General features: G+C 52.6%; 8 protein-coding genes across 8 annotated transcripts; 4 read left to right on the top strand and 4 right to left on the bottom strand.

Moving 5' to 3' along the window:
* Window positions 1–257: 257 nt before the first annotated feature.
* atgI (autophagy protein ATG9) lies at window positions 258–3,085 on the top strand (the record flags this gene model as incomplete). The annotated part of the gene is made up of 2 exons (XM_056971681.1): window positions 258–937; window positions 994–3,085. 2 exons carry the CDS (start codon window positions 258–260, stop codon window positions 3,083–3,085), a joined length of 2,772 nt encoding a protein of 923 aa, XP_056818660.1.
* Window positions 3,086–4,375: 1,290 nt separating this feature from the next.
* N7477_010019 (class I alpha-mannosidase 1A) lies at window positions 4,376–7,144 on the top strand (the record flags this gene model as incomplete). Its single annotated transcript, XM_056971680.1, has 4 exons — window positions 4,376–4,609; window positions 4,662–5,440; window positions 5,493–5,672; window positions 5,722–7,144. 4 exons carry the CDS (start codon window positions 4,376–4,378, stop codon window positions 7,142–7,144), a joined length of 2,616 nt encoding a protein of 871 aa, XP_056818659.1.
* A 938-nt stretch (window positions 7,145–8,082) lies between these two features.
* On the top strand, window positions 8,083–10,125 carry N7477_010018 (DUF2013 domain-containing protein; the record flags this gene model as incomplete). Its single annotated transcript, XM_056971679.1, has 4 exons — window positions 8,083–8,236; window positions 8,289–8,389; window positions 8,445–8,604; window positions 8,657–10,125. The coding sequence occupies 4 exons, from the start codon at window positions 8,083–8,085 to the stop codon at window positions 10,123–10,125; spliced, it is 1,884 nt and encodes a 627-aa protein (XP_056818658.1).
* Window positions 10,126–10,338: 213 nt separating this feature from the next.
* N7477_010017 (uncharacterized protein) lies at window positions 10,339–11,347 on the bottom strand (the record flags this gene model as incomplete). Its single annotated transcript, XM_056971678.1, has 2 exons — window positions 10,339–10,671; window positions 10,817–11,347. The coding sequence occupies 2 exons, from the start codon at window positions 11,345–11,347 to the stop codon at window positions 10,339–10,341; spliced, it is 864 nt and encodes a 287-aa protein (XP_056818657.1).
* Window positions 11,348–11,562: 215 nt separating this feature from the next.
* Window positions 11,563–13,653, bottom strand: N7477_010016 (uncharacterized protein; the record flags this gene model as incomplete). The annotated part of the gene is made up of 8 exons (XM_056971677.1): window positions 11,563–11,705; window positions 11,761–11,932; window positions 11,980–12,369; window positions 12,651–12,797; window positions 12,858–12,951; window positions 13,006–13,013; window positions 13,136–13,188; window positions 13,275–13,653. 8 exons carry the CDS (start codon window positions 13,651–13,653, stop codon window positions 11,563–11,565), a joined length of 1,386 nt encoding a protein of 461 aa, XP_056818656.1.
* A 1,449-nt stretch (window positions 13,654–15,102) lies between these two features.
* N7477_010015 (SLM1 family PH domain-containing protein) lies at window positions 15,103–17,627 on the bottom strand (the record flags this gene model as incomplete). The annotated part of the gene is made up of 2 exons (XM_056971676.1): window positions 15,103–17,060; window positions 17,114–17,627. The coding sequence occupies 2 exons, from the start codon at window positions 17,625–17,627 to the stop codon at window positions 15,103–15,105; spliced, it is 2,472 nt and encodes an 823-aa protein (XP_056818655.1).
* A 1,672-nt stretch (window positions 17,628–19,299) lies between these two features.
* Window positions 19,300–20,094, bottom strand: N7477_010014 (Tim17/Tim22/Tim23/Pmp24 family protein; the record flags this gene model as incomplete). The annotated part of the gene is made up of 4 exons (XM_056971675.1): window positions 19,300–19,394; window positions 19,457–19,651; window positions 19,727–19,846; window positions 19,908–20,094. The coding sequence occupies 4 exons, from the start codon at window positions 20,092–20,094 to the stop codon at window positions 19,300–19,302; spliced, it is 597 nt and encodes a 198-aa protein (XP_056818654.1).
* Window positions 20,095–20,567: 473 nt separating this feature from the next.
* Window positions 20,568–24,673, top strand: N7477_010013 (ubiquitin-specific protease UBP2; the record flags this gene model as incomplete). Its single annotated transcript, XM_056971674.1, has 7 exons — window positions 20,568–20,589; window positions 20,672–21,429; window positions 21,486–21,690; window positions 21,741–21,786; window positions 21,839–23,485; window positions 23,539–23,959; window positions 24,029–24,673. 7 exons carry the CDS (start codon window positions 20,568–20,570, stop codon window positions 24,671–24,673), a joined length of 3,744 nt encoding a protein of 1,247 aa, XP_056818653.1.
* Between the last annotated feature and the right edge of the window lie 115 nt (window positions 24,674–24,788).

The raw sequence follows: 24,788 nt of genomic DNA, 5'->3' as shown, positions 1-24,788 counted from the left end.
CCTGAGGCCAGCAACTATGTCACACGGGGCGGTGATCACGGAGCTTCCGCAGCTGTGGACGATTCACGCGCAGGTGTCTGACCTTGTCATACGGTCGAGACTAGGTCGACCTTTAGAACTGCAAGAACGAAATACGACATCACCGGCGACCGTTCTGGATCTGCAAGCGGGTCCTTACGTCGTTGACACCCTCGTAAACGTTACGCGATGAACACCTAGCGTTGTCGACGTCAGCTCAAACCTGATGAATGACAAAGATGATGTCCTCGAACATACTCTCGCGATTCTTACCCCCAACGGACTCTCAGTCTGTCTACGAAGCCATCCGGCAGAACGATGCGGACTCCGAAACCTCCGATACCGAAGAACGTGCGAATCTAATACCCGGAAATGGCATACAGGAAGGGTTCAGTGATCGCGAGCTGGATGATGCGGCCGATACTGGGACCAACGAGTTGTCAAGCTACCGGGAGGGCCCAACAGGTCGTCGTCGTAAAACGTCAAGAGCACGATGGATGACTCGAGAGTCACTGGCAGGTTATGAGCTGGATGACCGAGATGGGGATGTGCCACTGTCGCTTTTGGTGGAAGGGAATGACGATGAAGAACTCAAGGCCCGCTTGCCTCCTCCACCGCATAGCATGCCCGGTCGATCATTCACCTCCAGCCCTCCACACACGCCCGAGGTTACTCAACGCCCTGGCGAAGGAGGGTTCCCTCGCCAGACGACGGAAACTATCGCCGATAACCAACACATCCTGGGACGCTGGCTCCCCTTCCAACAACACACTATCCTCACTAACACCGACCCCAAGAAGAAAGCGATGTGGCGTTGGGCGAACGTTCAGGACCTGGACAATTTTCTCCGGGACGTTTACATCTATTTCTTGGGAAATGGCTTCTGGTCCATCTTGCTCAGCCGACTGTTGAACCTATTGTAAGCTTCTTCGTACGGATTGGATTAGATAAAGACCAAAACTGACTCGTGCAAAGCACGTTCGCCTTTATCGTGGGGTTCTCCACGTTCCTCACCAACTGCATTGATTATAGCCAAGTCCCCGGCAGCAAGACTTTGAATGAGATTCTCATCCCCCAGTGCACGTCTAAAATGTCCGGAGGATCCACTTTTTTGCTCTGGTTACTCAGCTTCTTCTGGATTGGAAAGCTCCTCCAGTATCTGCTCGACATTCGTAGACTCTCCCAGATGCACGACTTCTATTTCTACTTACTCGGAGTCGCCGATGCTGAAGTTCAGACGATCTCGTGGCAGGAAGTTGTCAGTCGTTTGATGACGCTCCGTGATGACAACCCGGCTACCGCAGCCGCGATCTCTACTAGGCACCGGAAGTTCATGGGCAGCCAGTCCAAGCAACGAATGGATGCTCACGATATCGCCAATCGGTTGATGCGGAGAGAGAATTACATGATCGCCTTGGTCAATAAGGACATTCTGGACTTGACTTTGCCGATCCCTTTCCTTCAAAACCGGCAGCTGTTCTCACGTACCCTCGAATGGAATTTGAACCTCTGCATCATGGATTACGTCTTCAACGAACAAGGACAGCTGCGTTCCTTGTTTCTCAAGTCAAACAACCGACGAGCTCTGAGTGATGGTCTTCGTCGACGTTTCATATTCGCTGGAGTAATGAATATTTTCGTCGCCCCTTTCCTAGTGGTCTACTTCATGATTCATTATTTCTTTACCTACTTCAACGAGTTCAAAAAAAACCCGTCCCAGATTGGGTCCCGCCAGTACACCCCGCTGGCCGAGTGGAAATTCCGCGAGTTCAACGAACTTTGGCATTTGTTCGAACGTCGAGCCAACATGTCCTATCCTTTTGCCAGTCGGTACATTGACCAATTCCCAAAGGACAAGACTGCTCAGGTTGGCCGCTTTGTTGCCTTTGTGTCTGGAGCTTTGGCATCCGTCCTTGCTCTTGTCTCGGTGATTGATCCCGAACTATTCTTGGGCTTTGAGATCACGCATGACCGTACGGTCCTGTTCTACCTAGGAGTGTTTGGTACTATCTGGGCATTTGCTCGCGGCTTGGCTCCAGAGGAGACCGAAGTGTTTGATCCCGAGTATGCTCTCCGAGAGCTGATCGACTTCACACATTATTGCCCTTCAACCTGGAATGGACGCCTCCACAGCGACGACGTACGCAAGGAATTTGCAGTACTATACCAGATGAAGATCGTCATTTTCTTGGAGGAGATCTTGAGCATGATCTTTACACCTTTTGTATTGTGGTTTAGTCTTCCCAAGTGCAGCGATCGGCTGATTGATTTCTTCCGCGAATTCACGGTCCACGTTGATGGGATGGGCTACCTCTGCTCATTTGCAGTATTTGATTTTAAGAAAGGTGCAAACGACATGTCTCGAGGCCGGCGCCGCAATTCAATCACGGGAAAGCCAGACCCACGATCCGACTACTTCTCTACCAAAGATGGAAAGATGCTTGCGTCCTACTACGGTTTCCTGGATAATTACGGCCACGGCAATGGCAACCAGCCCAATTCTCGTCGCCATTTCCACCCTCCCCCAGGCCTGCCCACCCTACAAACTAATTCCACGGCTGATCTGATCGGTTACCCAGACCGATACGACCTGCACAGTCGCCCTGGAGCAGCCGGAGCATACGGTTTACAATCCATGCTCGGCGGCTCCCGTTTCCGACCCATGATCCCAGGCGATCAACGCTCCCCTGGTCCATCCATGCTATTAGACCCGCATCATCAGCCCTCCGCCTCCGGATTTCGCGTCACACGCGGTACCAACTACCAACGTTCTCGTCTAGCACGTCCAACAAAAGATTCCGTCGTAGACGAAGAACAGTCCCAGGATATCCGCGATTCATCTGCCGGTCAGCCCGCCACCGTCGGAGCTTCCAGCGGCGGGGTAACGGACAGCAATCTCGGTGACTCGTGGCGCATGAACACGACTCCGAACGTCAATGCTAATGCCGACGCCGATGACGACAATGAGAACATCGATGAGATTGCTGGCGGCGCGGGTGTTCTGGGCTTGCTTCAGCAGTTCCAGAAAGCCAACACTGACGGCCGACGTACCAATGTTGGAATCTAGAATCTTTTCTTTGACCCTTTCGGCGCAATTGAATACGGATTATTCTAGGGTAACTAGCATTGCATCTGATGCATGCGCATGACATGACTTTACGATCAATTCGGTGTTGCGCTGGAGCTCTTTCATCTGATGTTTTATGTCTTTCAAGACCCCGGAATATACATACATTTGCTTCATCATTAGTATTCTCGTGATGGCTCTATTTTTTATCATCCCGCCCGGCCTAGTAGAGCACCTGTCTAGCACTTGAGTAGCATTTGAGAGCACCGTTACTCTTGAAAAGGTTGCCCTAGACGATAATATGGAAACCTCCAATCGCCAATTTCTCACCCAAGCTCGTTACGTCGTTGAGTTTTATTTCAGATTGGTCCAGTATTTTCTTTTGATTCTTTTTGTGAGAACTTGCATATGTGGTGCGGAAAATTCCGACCATTGCTGGTTGGATGTGTCTGTTTTTGTGCTGGACAGGATGGTGGGGGTACAATTTGCAACTAAAACGGATTATAAATGTAATTTTGGTACTCGGTGTAGGGTTTTGTGGGCATGGACGGTTCATACTGCATGCTTATACAAGTGCAAACAACTCATCCGACTCAGGTGTCGTGATTTCTAATTCAAAGAGTGCAACACTCCGAAAACAATCGCATGTGTTTTATATGGATGGGTCCCAGTGGACTCAGTGGACTTGGTGGACACGTCTAGGCCCGGTCGCGTGTCCTTGATAGGTCGATCCTCGAGACCCTTGCTGATCCTCTCCGATCCAGGGGCCGGGGGCGTTGGGCCTTGCCCTCAGGGTTTCCGAGGGAATTGAGGCGGACATTTCGCAAAGCCCAGGATCTCTGCTGGCAGGAAGGGTCCCTAAGAAGGCGGGTGTTTGTTGGCAGTCATCCAGTACTTCTGGGGCTGATGGGGCTTCTGAGGCTCCACAAGGGTCGAGGAAGGGGCGAGGCTGCAGCGCTAGGTGCTCTCTAGTGTCTAGTGCAGTGGTAGTGTAATTTGAATCATGACTATACATAGCAGTCCCAGTAGAGGAGACTTGATTGGAACCAGGGGTCCAAGGACAGCCAAGGACAGCCAAGGACAGCCAAGGCCAAGCCCAAAGGCCAAGTCCAAGTCTGAGCCCAAAGGCCAAGTTCCGAGTCAACTCCCCCTGTGGATCTCACCTCCGCATGTTTACAGTGGAGTCTCGTGACATAAGAACCCTCTCCACTTTGCTTTTCTTTCCCTCTCCTTCGCCATTTTTTGGTACATTCCTTTCCTCCCCTCCGCCCAGAGAGAGGGGTGCTCGCCATGTTTCGCGCCCGACGCTACCGCATTTTGCTCGTATTTGCGGCGGCCTTTGTGTTGACCTTTCTCCATTTCTCTCGGTCGCGCGACTGGAACTACACCGTGATCGAAGACCCCGCAAAGACCCCCTCGCCTGGTTCTGGGCACCCGAACACTCGTCCGGAGACGAGGCCACTTCCTGTTCCTGCAGAGGAGAGCAAGCAACTCCCCCCCCGCGCCCAATCACGGCTCCAGCTCGTCCGCCAACAAGCAACCGAATGTTGGCCCAGAAGACTCGGCAAGACTTGAGAGCAGTAAGCAATTAGAAGCTGGTTCGAAGAGCAATGCGGCCGAGAAAGTTTCCAGCAAGATCAACTCGGATGACTCGATAAAGGCCAGCGTTGACAAGCAGTCGCCTTCGAAACCAGAGGCTGGATCCTCGAGCTTAGGGAGCTCGCTCTTCTTGCAGGTCGAGGAGATCGATCATGGAGGCACGGGCAGAGTCTCGGTGGAGCACCCCGAGAAGGGTGTGTCGAGACATTGGCAGAAGTTCCCTGAAAAGTTCCCCGTACCCTCAGGCGAGCTGATCAAGCTGCCCAAGGAGCGCCCTAAGGCTATTCCCAAGCTACAGGCCAAATTCAAGGATGAATCGACAGTTGAAAAACAGCAGCGGCTGCAGCAACTGAGCGCCGTCAAGGCCGAATTCAAGCACGCATGGGCTGGATACAAGAAGGCTGCGATGGGGCACGACGAGGTCAAGCCTTTGACCGCTGGAATTGATGATCCCTTTAATGGCTGGGGCGCGACTTTAGTGGATTCTCTCGATACGCTCTGGATCATGGATTTGAAGGATGAATTCTCCGAGGCGGTGAAAGCCATCAAGAAGATTGACTTTACCACCTCAGCCAGGGAGGATATACCAGTCTTCGAGACTGTAATCCGGTACTTGGGAGGTTTGATTGGTGCGTATGATATCTCAGGCCAAAAATATTCCGAACTCTTGGAAAAGGCAGAGGAACTTGCCGAGATCTTGATTGGCGCCTTTGATACCCCAAATCGCATGCCGGTTCTATATTACCGCTGGACACCGTGAGTCGTATACCATGGCGAGGCAAGTTTGCGTGCTAATCCTCGATGGCAGAGACCACGTTGCCCGGCCTCACCGAGCCTCAGCCAAGGCTGCCCTGGCCGAAATTGGTTCATTGTCTTTGGAGTTTACCCGATTGGCGCAACTGACCAAGGAAGATAAATACTATGACGCGATCGCCCGCATCACGAATGAATTGGAGCAGCTTCAAGACCACACTAATATACCCGGCTTGTGGCCTCTCCATGTCAATGCACAAGGCTGTGCTAAGTATACCCCCCAGCCGTGACATTGGTACCCCCACGCGCCAGGGGAATCGCCGAAAGATACACGCTTCGTCTTTTACAACCTCTGCCACCTCTGCCACAACGTCCACAACTGCCGAACCTACCACAGCCACCCGAAAGCCGGTCGCTGTGCCGACTGATCTTGACAGTTATCTGCGGTTGATTCAGCGCGATGGCTCAATCGACTATTCTCAATCGGAGCCCGCGGTCTACAGTCACAGTGGAAGTCATGCACAAGATTTCACGACAGCAGACAAGTGTGACGGTGGATTGGAGCTGCCCCTTTCGCAACGCGATAACAAGTATGGCTTGGGAGCTTTGGCCGACTCGACCTACGAGTATCTGCCTAAGGAGCATTTGCTGCTGGGTGGTGTGAATGAGCAGTACAAGAATATGTATAAGAAGGCGATGGACGCTGCCCGCAAGACTCTTCTCTTCCGACCTATGTTGAAGGGTGAACGCGACCTTCGGTTCATGGCATCTACAAGCTCACTGAACCCCGAAACCAAGGAGCCACCTCTTCCAAGCCAAATGATCTACGAGGGAACCCATCTGCAATGTTTCCTTGGAGGCATGTTGGCTGTTGGATCCAAGGCTTTCGGCATTGAAAGCGACATGGAAATTGCTTACAAACTGACTGACGCCTGTGTCTGGGCCTACGAGGCGACGAACACCGGACTTATGCCGGAAAGATTCCGAGTTTTGCCCTGCGGTAAGGACAAGTCCTGTGAATGGGACGAAGCTCGCTATGAAAAGGAAGCGCAGCGCTACTCTTCCGTTCTTGACGCCGAGGCGCAAGCTCGCTTCCGCACTAGCGAAAGTGCATACGGACAGCGCGTGAAACTAAATGAAGACAACAAAGCACAAGATCTTGGTGCGGGTGGCACGTCCATTCCTCTTCCCATGCCAGGATCCATGAACCCGCATGACGAGGATCCTTTACTCAAGCGTGATTCTTTTGAAATCGGGAGAACAGCCCCGAGTCCATCCCCTCTACCCCGGACTGCCGCCGACAGTGAAAGACTTGATAATCGCGATGCGCCTCAATCGCCTCGTCTTCCCCAGTCACCGGCCCTATCGCAGGCCGAGGGCAATGAGCGACACGACCGCATCCCGGCCGGCATGACGAGCATTTTGGCTCCGGAGTACTTCCTCCGTCCCGAGGCCATTGAGTCGGTGTTCATCATGTTCCGCCTGACAGGCGACAATTACTGGCGAGTCAAGGGGTGGAAGATGTTCGAGGCTGTTGCGAAGAACACACGTAGCGAACTCGCGCATGCGGCAGTTAAGGACGTCACATCGCAGAAGCCTACCCAGAAGGACTCGATGGAGTCATTCTGGCTAGCAGAGACACTCAAGTACTTTTACCTGCTCTTCAGTGATCCTAGTGTGGTGGATTTGGATAAATACGTATTGTGAGTACGTCTGACGTCGACGTGGGGACTTTAGGGCTGACTTGTTTTTTTTGTTTCCCAGGAACACCGAAGCGCATCCATTCCAGCGCCCAACTTCATGAGTTATGTTTTTCTGTTAGTGTTTTTATTTTTATTTTGTTTGAAGCTGTGTTGCATAGTGATACCAAAGTGCATATGCTGTTCATGTTTATTTTGTGATCTATCACCGTAAATCCATGTAGGTCATGGTAGTCTCATCCAGGTTCATAATTACAAGTCAGTGTAGTGTGGCCCACAGTGGAACTGATTTCCCCCGCCTCCATCGCATTCCGAATCTCCAACTCCCCTACATAGGACGGGATGACTGCTCTGACACACCCCCGAAGTCGCAGATCTCCGGGTGGGAAATGGAGCCCGAGGCTTTGGAGCCCGAGCAGTTCTGGAATGGTAAGCTGCTGTTCAGGGAGAGCTTCACCCTCCCTCGGACACGTCGACCATCCCATGCGAGCACCTATTGACACCCGACAGAACTCCAAAAAATCGTCTCCAAGCCCTGCGAATCCGAAGATAGCATTGACGATGCTCTGCGAGAGTATCTGAGCTTTTCGACCCAGTACAAAGGTGACACATCACCCTCTCCCCATCAAGTGCCCTTCCGTGCTGCGAAGGTCTCTGAATGAACACGCGGCTGACAAGATGGTGATTTTTGGATGCAGATGAGTTCCTCAGTACGGATTACGACATTTCGCGCTGCTCGTATAAATTATTCGCGTCGAGCATCTTCGCTGCACATGCGGATTATGTCCGAAGACAGATTATCTACGGTCTCTTGCAGGTACGACAGTTGGGAGAACTGCCCGAGACACACGCTAATCCTCCCCCAAGGAAGACGATCCGAACACCCTTCACCTGATTGCGTCGTTTCTTTTCTTCGACGGTCGGCAAAATGAGGTGGCGTTCCAAATGATGAATGAGGAGGGCGCGTTTGCGCGACTCCTCGAGTTGATTCAGGCGTTGCGAAAGGAGGAAATGGACGGCGGGGCGGGTCTCCACCGGCTTTTGATGGACTTGTTATACGAGATGTCGAGGATACAGCGTGTGAAGACCGAAGATTTGGGTAGGTCTGAGCTAAATCTGCAAGCCAAGGCTGGTCACTGACACGCTGGTAGTGCTTGTCGACGATGATTTCATTCGATGTCTGTTCGACATTATCGAGGATCTGTCCTTCGATGTCACGGATCCGTATCACTACCCTGTTATCCGAGTATTGGTGAGTGTTGAGACTGCCTTGATCTGATTATTGCCAACGCTGACCATCTGTGCAGCTGGTATTGAATGAACAATTCATGATTTCGGCTCACAAACCTGTGGATGAAGAATCCTCTTCAGGCCAATTGACCAACAAGGTCATCAAGATTTTGTCGATGTACGGAGGCTTGTACAAGACCTTTGGCGAGAATATCATTCTGCTTATCAATCGTGAAGGTACGAGCTAGAACACCAATCCCACACGAAGCTGCGATTAACATTCAAATAGCGGAAACCTCGTTGCAATTGCTAACGCTTAAGCTCCTCTACCTGATATTCACTACTCCAAGCACCTATGAGTACTTCTTCACCAATGACCTCCATGTGCTGGTGGACATATTGATACGCAATCTTCTTGACTTGCCCGAAGAAGCCGTTGCGTTGCGACATACCTACTTACGCGTTCTCTATCCGCTTTTGGCACAAACTCAGCTCCGACAGCCACCACATTACAAGCGACACGAGTTGAGGAGGTTATTGAACATCCTTGTCCGTGGCCAGATCACCTATGGCACCGAATCTGAACAGGCGAAGATGCTTCACTTCGAAGAAGTTGATGACACCACTCGACGCCTTGTTGCCAGATGTGCGACAGTTGAGTGGTTAAAAGATCCGGATCAACCAGATCAGCTGCCAACTCAGGACACTCCTACACAAGCAGTCACTGCTACGATTGATACAGTTCTCGACCAGACCATCCAGGAGTCTCCTGTAGATATCGGAGAATCACTTCATGTAACTCGCACTATCTCGCGTGACAGCAGTGTCCCAGACTCGCCTGGAACAGCATCTCCTACGAGAATGGACTCGATAGACTCTCGATGCTCTTCAGAGACGCCAATATCACGTCGACTCAGCGCCGTGCAACGGCTCGGCATGCTTGAACCAGCATCTGCATCTTCTCTCAGCGTTCAAGCAGTTGCGTCACTACGTGAGAAGCCAGGCATCCTTACGCCAAGCCGCAAAGACGGCCATGCTGCCAACAGTCTTTCCGGCGACACCCCGATCATTCGCCTACCAAAGGTCAGGCCTGAGCCTCCTAAAGCTCGACGATCGCGAGGCAGGCGTATGGCAGCTGATGATGAAGATCAGCAACACTCTGCAGGCACCAGTGGTGACCGCAACACGATCCCCGAAGGCGTGGAAGTCAGTCCTTCGTCCACGCACACGGCTCCAACACCAACCATTACAGACCCATCGTCACGGGCGCCTCCTGGAGAACGGCGCAACTCCACCACCAGCTCACGCCTCGTACCTCCAGTCCCAGCACACTCTCGTCGCTCCATATCCACCTCACCCCCAGCTGTCCCTCCTCCCCGGCGCTCAGCCCCCACAACCCCCTCATCTAGCCACCACCGTGCGATACCGATAGCCGGATCAGGAAAGCACGGACAGAAGCCCCTTCCGCCCAAGACGCGGCGCTCAGGCCGCGGAAAGCAGCATCTGCAAACCAATTCTATCGAGAGCGGGACAAGCAGTGGCAGTCTGATCAGAGAGAACGAAGCAGAGGTTGTAGCCATGAGCACTCTACCGCCTGGCCAACAACCGCAGTCATCGGAAGATGGCGTACTCTCCGACCCATTTTCGCCAACTTCTCCCACATCACCAGCTCTGCTTGTGCCACCATCTGAACAGCCAGAAGGGGGTAATGTACCGTTGAGTGTGGAAGAGGCAGTGCAGAATGTATCCCTCCACTAGAAGCAAAGGTAGACGGACAAGAATTATGACATACATCAGAGCATGAATATCATCAACAAAAGCTGAGCTAGTTCGTAAAACGCTGAATCAAAGTTGGGCAAAAAAAGAAGTAAAAATACAACGCTGCGAGTTTAACCCGGCCCAACCATCAGGGAGACCAAGCAAGGACCTCTCAATCAAGAGAATAAAAATTACAGGAGGGTCGCCTTGACCTTAAATCTTTAAGCCCCAAGACCTTCCCACGCCCACAGCCGTGTTTCCCACGAAACTAACACACTGACTCACCCCCTCAACCTTTTGCTTCAGAGCAAGTTTATCCTCAAATCGACGGTTCACAAACGCCTCAGTCTCACTCAGTTCCGGCGTCGGATCACGCGTCATAACCATCTCGGCCGACGCATAGATGGCAGATACCCCCAACCGGCGCGAGTACCAAGATCCATCGACGGCGGGGTCACCAGCTAGACAGAGAATATCGTTTGAAAGGGCGTGAAGCTCAGTAAGAGAGAGGGGAATATTGCCAAGAAGAGACATTTGCGCAAGGGCCTAAACGAAAGAGTAATTAGCTATCCATTTCAAACACCCATATCCATGTTCGTATTGATGTTCATGTCCACATCCATTCCCACGAAAGTGCGAAAAGCAGAGGAAGTAAAAATGAGAGAAAAAGTGAGAATGAGAAAAAACTTACACCCGACCACTGCTCTTTAATATCCTGATTCATTCTCAATCTCTCCATCACCAAAATCCGACATTTCTCTTCAACGTCCAAGGAAGACACATCTCTCCCGGTCTGATCGGCAACGCGACGGAAGAGCGCGCCTTCTTCGACCTTTGCGCGAAGCAAACCGCGTCGACTAGCGAGCCAGAACAGGACGAGGTCGAATTCGGCGCGCGGGAAGAGCTGCACGGAGACATCGAGGAAGCCTGCGTCGCGGGCGCCGAGGACGAGGGATTCGGCGGAGAAGCCGTGGGTCGGGATGTGGGCGAGGGAGGCGGTTAGGATTGCTGTTTGGCTGTTGTTGTAGGTATGATCTGGGAGGCGGGGGTGGAGGGTTGAGTGGTATGGGCGGATGTGAGGTGGTTGTTTTCTGGCGCTGGCGTGGGAGGGCAGGGAGGGGCGGAGGTGGGTAGATGCGGAAGTTGACGTCGGGGTCGATGATGGAAAACGGACGGATTTCAGGGAGAGAAGGGCCCGTCGGGGCATACGAAGGGAAGCCATGGTTTTGGAGAGAGCTGTGTCAAAGTTGAAGTTCAAGTGTAGATGTTAAGGTAAAGTTACGGTACAAAAGTCAAAGTGGAGATCTGCACGTGCTCGAGCACAGACTTGCATTTTAGCAGAGCCTTTCCTTGAGAAACTGGAATTGATACTAGAACTTGGGACAGGAACAGGAATGGAGGGAATCATCAAAATTGAAAACAAGAGTCATGTCAGATTTACATGATCTGGTCCTGCGTGAGGCCGGTGGGCTCGGTAGGCTCCATCATGCTCATGTCCTCAGGTCCTGGGCCGGCATTCAGGTACTTGACAAAGGTGATGCCCAGAGGGCGTCCTCCGTACTGGTAACCGGTGAATTTGGCTGCGAAGAGTTAGCAAGGCCTTTCTGGTTTCTTTTGAAGAGCTATGCATCTTACCAATTGCAGTCTCTGCAGTGTCCGGAGTATCAAATTCGACGACACCAGTGCCGCGCGAGCGGCCGTTAGGTTCGTACTGAATCTCAGCTCTTTCAACCTTACCGATGGTCGAGAACAGGTCGATCAAGTCCTCATTGCAGGTGGACCAGGGCAGCTGTGAAGACATCAGTGACTAGAAAAAGGAAAGAAAAATAAACTAGAGGGTATGTCAATACTCACGTTACGCACGTAGATAACAGCGCTCTTCTCGCCGCCGGAGGTAGCAAAGTCGGTGAAAGGGTTCGGGGGAGACGAAGCAACAGGAGCAGGAGGGGCACCGCCGGCATCGAAGCCACCACCGCCAAAGGCAGGGGGACCACCGTAGCCACCGCGGAATCCACCGCCAAAGCCGCCACGTCCAGCGAAGCCTCCACGGCCACCGAAGCCAGGACCACCGCCAAAGCCACCGCGTCCACCGAAGCCGCCGCCACGTCCGCCGAAACCGGGACCACCCCCTGCGAATCGGTCTTCGCGGACCTCGAGAGGTCGACCCTGCCACTCATATCCGTTGAACTGGGCAATGGCATTGCGCGCATCATCAGGGGATTCGAATGCAACGATACCGGATCCCTTGGGCGACCAGTGGGGTCAGTGTGCACATCGGCACGGATGACAGCTCCCTGCTGGGCTATCAAACGGAGATAAAGTCAATTCGCCAAGCGTTCACACAGGAAGAGGTCATGACTCAATACAGTCCGGGCATGAAAGTAATAACTTACCAGCTTGGCGGAACAGATCCTTCAAGTCTTGCCATCCCACATTGAAAGGAAGCTATACATGGATCCGTTAATATCACCTGGTTTTATCCAACTTTAGCAAAACAGGGGGGGGGGAGTGCTAGGATAACAAACGTTCGACACATAGAGCTGGCGACCACCGCCGCCAGCACCACCGCCTCCACCGGGGTGACCACCGAATCCGGGTCCACCAAAGCCGCCGCGGCCTCCGAAGTCGCCGCGAGGGGGACCGCCGATGAAACGAGGCTCGGACTCACGATCCTGCCAGCGTGGTCAGCGCCATTCTCATTGTACCTCTTGTAGACTCGGGTTGCTGCATACCTCGCGAACGTAGACAAGGCGACCCATCAGGTTTTGGTTGCTGAGCGTGTTGACAGCTTGTTGTGCTTGCTCCCTCGTTGCGTATTCCACAATCCTGCAGCGCGGTTAACTATTGATCCTCGCGGAATGCCTTGAAAATCGAACTCACCCGCATCCCTACATTATCCGGACGGCCAGGCCCAGCCCGTCAACCCAACAGTCCATGCAAAGAAACCAGAAAAACCGCGAAAAATCAGGGAGTAGAAAAGGAACCAGCCACTCTACGCATTGGCGCCCACCTTCGACATTCCATTCGGAAGAAGTAACACATCGGCAAAGAGAACCTCTCCAGCTGCAGCGCGTTATCAGTAACCGATCTCACAAGGTCACAACTCAAGCGCATCACGCATCACGCATCACGCGTCCACTCCCACTCACCCTGTCGCATAAAATCTTTGAGATGATGCCACTTGACATCGTAGGACAAATTGCCCACATAGACCCGGCGGTCTTGCTGAGACGAATCACGAACGGATTGCATCATATTTTCTTTGGCGACGGTACGATCCTCGAAACGCGGCGCGTATCCACTGCGTCCACCGTAGGGCGATCCCGATGGTCCAGTAGCTCCAGAAGCACTCAACGGAGACCGTGAACGGCGATCACGGGGGCGATAATCGTCACGGCTGCGAGAGCGACTGCGTGGAGTGTACGAGCGACGGCTACGTCGGGGACTGCGAGATGAACGACGACGGGGCGAACGGGATCTCTCTCGCTTGACGCGGTCAGAATCGGGGTATTCGGGGTAAGAAGACATGAAAAGAGGGTATGCGCGATTGCGCGCGGATCTGAGGGGGGAAATTGGGTGGGGATTCAAAGAAGAGATGAGGGGGTTAGGAGGCTCAGCGCAAGGAACGGAACTCGGGGAGAATGGAGGTTGCGGATCAGGTGACTTTGAGACATGCGCAATCGAGGACCCCCCCGGACGTTGGACGTTCGGGGCACTGCTCAACACACTTTCGTGCACGCATTTGGAGGGGGGTTTTGAAGCTTTGGCTTTTGGTTTTTGGGCTTTTTGCTTTCTGTCTTTCCAAATGGATTCAAATTCCAAGCAACCTGTCTAACCCCCCTCCTCTTCCTTGAGAGACCGACTCAGTAGACATCAGGAGGCGCATGGCGTGGGCCGCCCCCGCACTGACCATCCTAAAGTCGCGCGGCTCCCACGACCCTCCAGAATCGTCGAGGCATAGATCGCGAGGAGGATGAGAGCTAGAGAGATTGAGACTTACTTGATAGGGACGATATACGTCGGCTGAGGGCGGGGGAAGACAGCCGGTTAGCCAAGAAAGAGTAAGGGAAGATATAGGGGAAGTAAAAAGGAGGAAGGAAAGAAAGCGGGGGAAAAAGAAGAAGTCAGGCGTCAATAGGTTGGACGGGACTGATTGGATGGAAGGCTGGAATGGTCGGGAGCTGAGAATGTACCAAGGGGAAAGGTAATACAGAATACAGTGCTGGAGAGGAGAGGAACCCACCCATGATTTCAGGAGTTGCGCGTGGAGATAAGTGTTTGCGGGTTGAAGAGGGGGGGGAAAGGATGGAGAGAGGCTGGAAGTGAAGGTGTTCGGATTTCTGATACTCGAGCTGAACCTGGCCCCTCCACCGCCCTCGTCTGTATTCAGGCCAGGCCCGAGCTATACTATGCCCTGGGTGCCGGCATATCCTGATTGACCCTTCGATCTCTAACATCGGACGGCTGAGATCTTACAAGACTCTGTACCCTCGACCTCACCAGGTACCGACCATCGGATACCACCCGTCCCACAATCCAAGGCCCTGCGGTACTCAAGGTCCTCACGTACCACGATGCAATCCGAGACTATTATCATTCCCTTGTGTTTCTCTTACTGGAGGCGGATCAAATGCCACGCATTGCAGTAGTTTCAACATGTATGTGTTGCATTGGTGAACTTCACTATCAACGAAGGCGCGGGCGTGGGAATCAGAGGGAATCACAAACAAAGAGAACAAGCCCACCGACGCCTCCGGAACGAACGCCTGCAGTGTCTATTGCTGGCAACGAGAACCACAAAAAAAACACCCCCCCCCCCAAAGAAGAAAAAAACGATGAAAGACCGGAGCGCCTGCAACCCAGGGACGCATGACCAAATGTACATGTACAGTGAACAAGAAGGAAGGGGGGTGGGGGGAGGTCAAAAAAATAATAATAGAAAACCAAGGATAGAAACAAAAGAAGGTAAAGCATGGATCACGCTGCCACATTGGTCGGCGGGTATCGACCGGGAATCTTCATGTCGAGAGCCACAACGCTGTCTTGTCTGTCTGGCTTGGGCCGGACGTCCCACACGGGTCTAGTACTGGCTTCGGGGCTTTCAGCATCTTTCGCGAGTCCGTCGAGCCCATTGGAGGGCCCTGCTCCCCCAAACCCGGCCACTCCCGAATCCTTGCTGTCATCAACGGATGTCGCCAAGGTTTGGTTAGTGTGGTTGGTATAATTCGTGATGTTGGTGTTGGTCGGTGCCGTGGAAGTACTTTCGCGACGGGCCACGTTGGGAGGCGCAGACTGGTCGCGACGTTCCGCCATAGCGACACCAGACATGGCAGCTACTGAGTTGTGGTCCCCATCAGAGCGAATCTCGCGGTCGTCGGCTTTCAAGCCGTCGCTCTGCTGCTTCTGTCTTTGCTTGGCAACAATAACACCCGGGCCGATCCAATCGCCATAGTAGCTGTCATGTTGAGCAATTTGGGGCCGATCGGCAGGACGGTCAGTGGCGACTGGCGAGGAGACACCGTCATGATCATAGGCGTGGAAGCGCGAGTTATCCGGAAGAGTGCTTCCCTCGGGATATGACCCCGCAGCTGCGATCACGTCTCGCCCAGCGGAGCTATCTTCACTGGATGGAGACACAGGCGCCTGGAGATGCCGGTCGATTTGCACATCGCTTGGGAAAGTCCCGCCGGGCTGCCGGGAGGCAGAGGTGGGCCGATCTTGACCGAGAACCACGGATTCGGCTGAGTACGGGGTCCGGTCGGCTTCGTCATCCTCCATAACTTCACTGTTCATGGATCTGCCGCTAATGCTACGCACGTGTCGTCGCACAAAAGCGTTTCGCGCCTCTCCCGTTTTATTGCTCAGGCTTTCGATATCCTCGTACCAGGACATCATGGTCTCGTGGGATTCGGCACGGAAGACCCACGAGTGGCCTCGATGCATCGCACCGGTCTGACGGCCCTTGAGCATAAACTTGTGGGAGCTGGAATCTTCCTGCGAGTGCGATCCAAGCTTCTGCTCTGGCAGGTACAATGACATGATAGGAGTCTGCCATGCCACGCGATCGGCCGACTTGTACTCGTGCAGGTGAGTTGGCGACAAGACATACCAGCCGGGAGTGTAGCTCTTCAGATACTTGCTCTTACGTTCAAGCATACCAGCGCGAACTTCGGCCGCCGCCGGATGATCCTTCCCATCGTAAGTGATACTCTCGACGTTGCGCAGTGGCACTCGGGGGTCGACCAGCTCATCGGTGTTGGCGACAAATGTGTTCCACTCATGGTCCTGTGGCATCGAAATCGGCCCCGCTCGAAGCTTCTCCACCGTATCGTAGGCCTCATCGGCTTCGCGCTTAAGAATGCTGGCGTAGGCGTTGTAAGCCTTCTGAATCTCGCTCACGACAATCGATTCAAGCTCGCGACCGGAATTTTCCAAGTTCAAGAATGCCCGGTGCAGATAATTCTCCTCTTCGATCTGCTTCTCCACCTGCTTCTCGACGTTGAGACGCATCAAGAATGGGTCACCTTTGCCTGATGTTGCGGAGGGATCACTATCAACGAGACCCAAGGACTCGTGCAGATGGCGCACGGCCTTGCGCGTGCCTTCGATTTCCTTCTCAACCGTATTCTTGAAATCTCCCGAAAGGTTCTTGATTTCCTTCGTCTTCTTCTGCAGGTCACTTCTTAAACCGGTCAATTGACTGATGACCTCAATTTCCACCTCGACGGCCTTGTTGGCTTCGTGATATCCCTGCCGGTGGAAGCTTTGGAGAATCTCAATCGCATCGGCGAGGCCACCAGACTGGAGGAAGCCCGGCGGGGTAGGCTGGCCGTTCATAACATTGGAGGCGGATAAGAAAAGCTTTGATCGGGTCTCGTAGGATTTTTGGACCTCCTTGAAGAAGAGGATCAGGTCCTTCAGGATTTTGCGCCAAGCTGCGCGATCGGTCAGTCGGGGTCTGTGTAGACAAGCTACCAAAAATTCATACCTTGGAACCGAGTTGCAGGGACCTCGGTCGGGTTGCCAGTCGTTGGGACGGGGACAGCGAAGACACTGTTCATATCTTCGGTGCCATCGGTATTGTATTTCTCACGGTCGCCCAAGCTTAAACTCCTCACACTACCGGCGCGCATGGACCGGCGGCTCCCATTGCGTCGCAAACTGCCCTTCTTGCTTAGGGATGCTTTCTTTCGCAGAGTACTCGAGCGAGAGGGGACTCCGGACATCTGCGAGGCGGATCGCTGGATGCTAGGGACATCGATGGAGCTGCGGTGACTAGCGGTCTCGAAGTCCTCCTTAAAACGGGGGTTGTGAGGCGCCGGGGACTGATCGCGAGCGCCGTGACTGTAGTGAAAGGCGGAGCTGTTGCCGGCATAAGAGTTGGGCCGGGTGGACGCCCGGAGGGAGCCATATGAGCGACTCGGCATGTTGGGGTCATTGGATTGTGCCCTCAGGTATGATGCATCCTGCACAGGCGTCTGCGGCCGCGCGGCCATGGCCATTATTGCGGGAGTATCGGGAACGTGGGTGAACGTTAGGGAGACACGTTTACCCAAGGATGTGAGATCGGAGGAACGAACAGAAAAAGAAACGCGAAAGTAATAACAGGAGGGGAGGTGACTGGGACAATAATCAAGACTATGGCGTGGCCGTGGTTACCAGGCGAACGGAGGTGTTTTGCGGGGAGTTTGCTCGGTGTAGAGCAGGCTTTGGGTGAGAGTCGTCGAATGGTGATCAATCCAGGCCCCACACAACAGACTATCGATGGACGGTGAAAAGGGATGGGAGGATCGAGGATAATGATAGCAAAATCGCAGGTTCATAAGATCGAGGAGGGGGAAAAAGATGAAGCCACAGTGAATGACGTCTACACGACTCGAGGTTCGATGACGAGCCTGAATTTTGGGTGAAAGCTTCGGGATTCCCGGCTTGTTGAGGGGAACGCAACTCCCCCCAAAGCTAATTTCGCACGAAATTCACAATGGTTGACGTCGAGGACTTCGGAAATATCCTCCGAGGGGATCTTTTCTTTTTTCTCCCTTTCTCACGGTTTCCTTTTTTTTTTTTGGACTTCTTGGTCCTTTCATTCAGGGGCTTGAATATCGTCGAAAGGGGCCGTACATTGATATGAAGATCGAGATCAATCTGGCTGCCTGCGTGGCTGACGACAGTGGCTCCGCCCCGTCGAGCCCCGTGCAAGTACAGTCAGAACACCCCTGGATGGCCACGCTCGCGATGGCGAGGTGATCCACACCAGCTGTGGCTCAGTCGGAGAAAAGGGGCCATTTCTGCCCGAAAGGCCCCTGATCAGAAAGGCTGCATGACGTCGGAACGGGGCATAAAACATGGCATGCCCCTTGCTGTGGCCTTGGGAGTGCACGAGGCCAATGCTTCCGAGCTTTGATGCCACCATGACTTAATAAGCTCAATCATCGTGGGAATTGATCGAAGTGGTGCCCCGATTTGGCCCATTTGGGTTACTCTTCCGTGCTCTGCATAGGTAGGTTCTTAACTTTCCCCCACAGTGGAACTCCCCATGCGTACTGTAGGCAAGTTCAATATATCAAAGGCAATCGGGACCTCGATGCTACAAGGTTTATCATGGGCCTTGGTTCGTGGTGACCCATCATGACGAGGTTGCCTTGCCTCGGTTCCATGACCCGTCTGTCTGTAAACGTGGGCGCCAGGATCCAGGATATCATCAGCTCTTCAATAGTCAAGGGTGTCATTCATGTAAGGTCCCCTGTAGTAACATGATTCATACGTAGATGATGGATTGGAGGTCCAGGAGACTTTGATATACCCGCACGATCATTGGCCACCCTAGGAGAACCCCTCCACGCGCCGGATTCTACCTCCACCATCACTGACGTTCACGACACGGCTCATATCTATAAAGATGGGCAATTGACGTCAAGCTGGCGATATGGATGGCTAAGCAATACCATATTGTCCTTGACTTAGTCATCTGACTCGATCTCTCCACAACTACGTGCGGCGCGAGGATATCCATTCCGTATCCTACAGCCTACTTTACACTGTGCATCGCTTCGAACAGAAGAAGGACTTATTCGGACTGACGTGTCCGGCATGCTAGAGACGCAACATGATGAAGGGGGATAATTTACACAAAGCGCCCGGAAAGAGAGAGAGGCAATCAATGAAAAGGAACATTTATGATGCAGGGACCGGAGATGTGGGAACCTCGATGCCGTACGCCTCCTTGATCCGCTCTGCACGGCGCTGCTCATAGCCCGGGCCGTAGACACCTGAGAAATTGTTAACAATAAGTACTGCGTTTCATCAAAGTGATCGTAATGGGAAAACATACCACGCCCCTCACCCAGCTCGGCAACGGTCTGCTCGCCGGCAGTCTGGAAGTTCTTCCGCAACGCGGTGCGACGATCATACTCATCAACATCTTGGTCCTTCTTATATCCAAAGAGGCTGCCACCAGTGTATTCGAAGACAGTCATAAAGGTTGACAAGGCGGCGCCGTAACCGAGAACCGCGGGGAAAGTACGGACTGCGGGCGCTCAAAGTTAGTACTTGGGCGGCAATTGACGAAAAAGCGGGGGGGGGGGGCTCTTTTAAATCTCACCTCGGAAACCAAGGATAGCACCGGAGAAGAAGCCACCGATCGCGGTGTTCCAAGTGTCGTTCTGCTCGCGCAAGTTGGCGGAGGCCGTCTTAACGAAAGAATAGGTACCTCCCATGGCAGCTAAATAATAAAGAGAATTAGCATTGACATCCCAATATTACTTTTCACACATAATTCGTACCAAGGACACCGACGGTGCTGCCGCTGCGCATGAAGATGCCCAGCGATCCGACGTTCTGCCTGGCCAGGGTGTTCTGGACAGCAGAGCCAACAAGACCAATAGTACCCGTCAGGGCAGTCGCCTTGATGGCTACCGAGAGCGCATCCTGGGGGTCGTAGCTGTGATCCTCAGACTCGTGGTGCGCCATGGTGGATTGGAGGGATGGAGCTGCGGGTGCAACGGGATGTCGTTCGAAATGGGATTTTGGGATGTGTTTTGCTAGAATTCACCGCCCTATTCACCGCCCTACTTGAAACATGGAGCTCGAGGCTCATTCTAGACAAGAGTAATCAGTACATGAAGGCTCTTTGGTCATTTCTTGGCTTGCTAGCTCTACGAGACTACGCCATACTTTGATGTTGGCATTTTGTCCAAGACTTTCTTGCTGCCACTTCTCAACACTCTAATCCAAGCTTGCCGCCCGCTGCTGCCCAGTGCGGTGGGCTCCCCGCTGTCTCTCCGCCAGTACGATCACATTACACGAGACTAAGCCGCTCACTTCTGCACACCTTGTTCGTGGCTTCGTCTGATGGACTGTTCCCATCTGGAAGTCCCCGAAACTGCTGTATTTCTCCAACCACCGCAAATAGCTGTGCCTTGTAACCATAGAGCCACTGCGTCATGGCTCATCCCCACAAGGCCGGTGAGTACTGACGAAGAACATCATCTGAGCCCGACAACAATGCGACATATTTACTAATTGCCGCTTCTTGATAATGTTATAGGCAAAACTGCTCCCCGGCTAGCGGAGGACATACGATTGTACGATCCAGCCCATCCTCCAGGTACCGGCCGCAACCTGCTCTCCGAAGTACCGCCAGTATTCCAAGAACGTCGTGATGGGCCACAAGACTGGATATCTTCCGAGGCGTGCCAGCATAAATACTTAATAAAAGCGGACCAAACTTTCCTGGCGCAGGAAGAGCTGAAAAGAAGGCCGGGTGCATCATCCAAAGTGTCTGCCATTTGCTCAAGGTGCCGGTGCCATCTACAGGTAGTGGTCAATCACAATAGTGGTGGAAATACTTTCGCACGACAAACCCGAGAGGGCCACCTTCATCATCTTGTGTACAAGTCAGGAAGGCAACACGGCACATCATCTGTTGAGGTGACAGAGCAGGGGCAGGTGGTTGAAACATTCCACTATCAATGCTCCCATATTTCGTGCTCGGCTATGGTATCGCTGCGGATCCTGTCTCCTCTCCTCAATCCGCATTTTTTATATCTCCTGACAGATCCAGAAGCGATTCGCCAGCGAGCGGAGGAAGCGATCGCGGCTGAGCCAGAGCGCTTGGAGGGCATGGCGAAGCCTTTGCCTATAAATGTCTTGGACAACCTGCGTCTCTACCTTTCCAACTCTCTTCACAACAACAAACTCAGCAAAGCTATCTCTGGGAAGAACAAACGTTTTATGATTTCCTTCGGTGTGGACGGTAAACCTTGTCAACAGCTCTTAGAGTTTCTTGGCTTTACGTACCGTGAGGTTTGTACCGATTTCTTTATCCCAGAATCAATTTCCTTTGTTAATTCTTTCACTAGGATCAAACTTGGCAACCTCCTCAGCCAGATCCGAGAGCGGAGACTCCATACCAAGATGCACTCTGTGTATTCCTTGACGACGTCATCCATGAGTTACTTTCATTAATTAACTACCGACCCTTATCGGAAAGAAAAGGAGTCACAGTTCCAAATCTACCTCCAACTGCATCAGACAGTATCCTTCAAGCTTTGGAGGCCTCGAACTGTCGGTATTACCCCGCCTATCACAAGCACCGAAGCTGACTACCGGAGTAGATTCGAAAACACCCCGCGCCGAAAACTTCGAAATGGCTTACGCTCCGTTCGTCACTCCTGTCCTCGATGATGGATACCTGCTGACTGTTCTGTTGAAGGTATTACGAAGATCTTGGAGTGGTCGAAAACATGGACACTCCGTTAATTATTGACGCCTACCGCCGACAAGTTTCCTTAGATTCGGCCAATGCACCTCATTACCTCGAATGTCTCAAATCCATTGGCATGCTCCGTGGTGGCCAAGACTGGGAATGTATTGATCAGGCTGTCCAGGCCGCCTATGCAGAAGGGAAGTATACCATGAACGACTTGGACGCGGCATACAATTATTTCCATCTCTCACGAGAGGATTCAAGCATCACCGAAGACAACATCATTGGGAAGTATTACGCATACCTGGGCTCGGTCAGCCAGAGTGACCAGATATTGGAAGCTGCACGGAATTTGTGGCGGATTGGCAACAGCAGGAGTAGCGATCGTATAATGGCCGTTTCTGAAGATCGCGTTGGTACTGCGGAACAGGCTGAAGTTTTCCTCGGCATCGACGCAAACACCCCGGATGACTTTATCATCACCATGTACACTGCAAAGCTCACCGACAATCCAGCTTGTAAAGATTTGGCGGACAAGGCACTTAAGCTGATTGCGGAGAATCGAAACTCAATTGGGTTGAAACATTTCCTTGATACTGGTGAAACGGTGGAGGGTGACATGGATATTGGGGATGCATACCGCCTGCTCCAAATTCCAGACCGGACTGCTGATGCCGACGCTGTCATAGCAGCGTACACCATCTGCGTCAATGAAAATGCCGGCCAAGCCGAAACCTATCACCGTGCTTTGAGCATTATTGCAAAGGAAATGGACAATGTCGGCCTAAAGAACTTGGCTGGCATCTCTACTGAGCCAGATCGTGATTTGTTGGAGTGGCCCGTTGGCCTGCAAAACATTGGCAATACATGCTATCTCAACAGTCTCCTCCAGTTCTACTTCTCAGTCCGCCCCTTCCGAGACATGGTCCTTGATTTTGAAAAACATCAAATGGACCTGAATGATGAGCAGAGTGTTTTTCAAAAGCAGGTCGGATCTCGAAAGGTAGCCAAGAAAGAAATCGAGCGTTCGCTCAAGTTTCTTGGGGAGCTTCGTAATCTGTTCCATGAAATGATCGGCTCTACAAGATCTTCCGTTATTCCTGGCCCGGAGCTTGCACGATTGACTTTGATTAGTCCTGGGGGCGAAGCTGCTATTCGTCGCAGGTCCACGATAGGAAAGTCCTCAAGTCTGGGTGAAATTGAAGGAGCACCTATTCTAGGACCTCTTGGACCCCCTCCTCCTATTGCGGAGGAGCAAAATGACCAGACAGTAGCCTCCGAAGTCGCCAAGTCGGTCCATGCCAAAGACCCGAACCCTGCTGGTGTGGGTAGTGATGCTGCCTTGTTGTCTGATGACATTGAGCGCGAAGGTCTCGGTGACAACGAAGATTGTGATGTCCTTTCGCCAAAGACAGGGGAGCCTGAAGGAGGGGTTCCTCTTGACTCCGATTCCAAAGCCCCTAGTCGTCCGCCGCCGGTCCCCCCTCGCCCAGTTCCGGAAGTCGATCGCCAGAGGCAATTGATTGAAGAAGTCGAGATCGGTGCCCAGCAAGACGTCACCGAGGTGATCAACAATGTTCTTTTCCAGAGTCAATGTGCCATTAAACCAATTCGTGTGGCCGCCGATGGCGAACAGGTTGACCAGATCAAAGAGTAAGCCTTTCTCACTTGAACTGCGAAACCTATGCTAAATATTCTCATTTCAGCTTGTTCTACGGTCAAACTCGGTCCTACATCTCCACTGGGAAAGGGACCCGATCCAAGGAGGAACGATGGTGTGATATCAAAGTTAATGTGGCAGGTGGTTCGCGTGATATCTATGCTGCGATTGATGGAGCTTTTGATGCCCAGAAAATCAGCGTTGAAGATACTGAAGCCGAGCAATACGGATCTATCACTCGACTGCCTCCAATCTTGCAGATCCAGGTTCAGCGGGTTCAATTTGATCCGGTGAAGAAGAGCTCTTTCAAGTCGACACACCACCTTGAATTGCTGGAGACTATCTACATGGACCGATACATGGACACTCAGAAATCGGAAATTGTGGATCGTCGTCGTCGGTGCTGGGAGTGGAAAATCGCACTAAAGTCACTAGAAGCTCGTAAGGCTGAGCTACTTCGAAAGCAGGTATGTCAAAAGGCCAATGGCCAGGCAAGATTCCAACCATGTGAACAGGTAAACTAACCCAACACCTAGGAGGAGGACGGCCTCACTATGTCCCAGCTACTCAGCAACGCCAAGGAAGCTCTAGAAGGCTTGGAGGAAATAACCGCGGAGGACTCTTCGCAGATTGAATCGTTATCATCTGAGCTAGATCTTCTCTCTGAGAGCGCGAATGCCGAGCTCCAAGCGATCGATCAACAGGCACAGGACACCAAAGCGATGATCTCGAACCAATTCGCTGAGTACCGCAACCTTCCCTACCGCCTGTACGCGGTCTTTGTACACCATGGCTCCGTCTCTTTTGGTCATTACTGGATCTACATCTACGACTTTCGGAAGGACATGTGGCGCAAGTACAACGACGAGTATGTGACCGAAGTCAAAAATCTGGATGAGATCTTCAAGAACACCGGTACCTCCAACCCGCCCACACCTTACTTCCTAGTCTACATCAACGAGAAAATGAAAGAACGCCTCGTCGATCCTGTCTGTCGCGACATTGTCCAGCACATGCCGGATGCCCCGATCGCCGAGACCTCTGCAGAGGTACCCCTCGCCATGGAAGGTATTCAGGCCACTCAACCTCCTGAGGACGTGGACATGGGTCTGCCTTCATATGATGAGGTGGCCGGTGCAGGAAAGGATTTGTCTCAGTCCAGCGTTGATCCCAACCCCTGAGAAGGGCATTTCTTAACGACTTCACACATTTAAACACGAGTCCAGTGGATCTGGAATACGACTTATGGATGGTAGGCCATATCTATTCAATCTCTTTATTCTAATGTCCTCATGT

This window comes from Penicillium maclennaniae, assembly GCF_028827695.1.
Source record: "Penicillium maclennaniae strain IBT 15551 chromosome Unknown utg000008l:1.0-3552695.0:1.0-3555053.0, whole genome shotgun sequence".
In the NCBI taxonomy this organism is placed as follows: Eukaryota; Fungi; Ascomycota; class Eurotiomycetes; order Eurotiales; family Aspergillaceae; genus Penicillium; species Penicillium maclennaniae.
The sequence above is the reverse complement of the archived record's forward strand: the minus strand, read 5'-3'. Positions and strand labels throughout refer to the sequence as shown.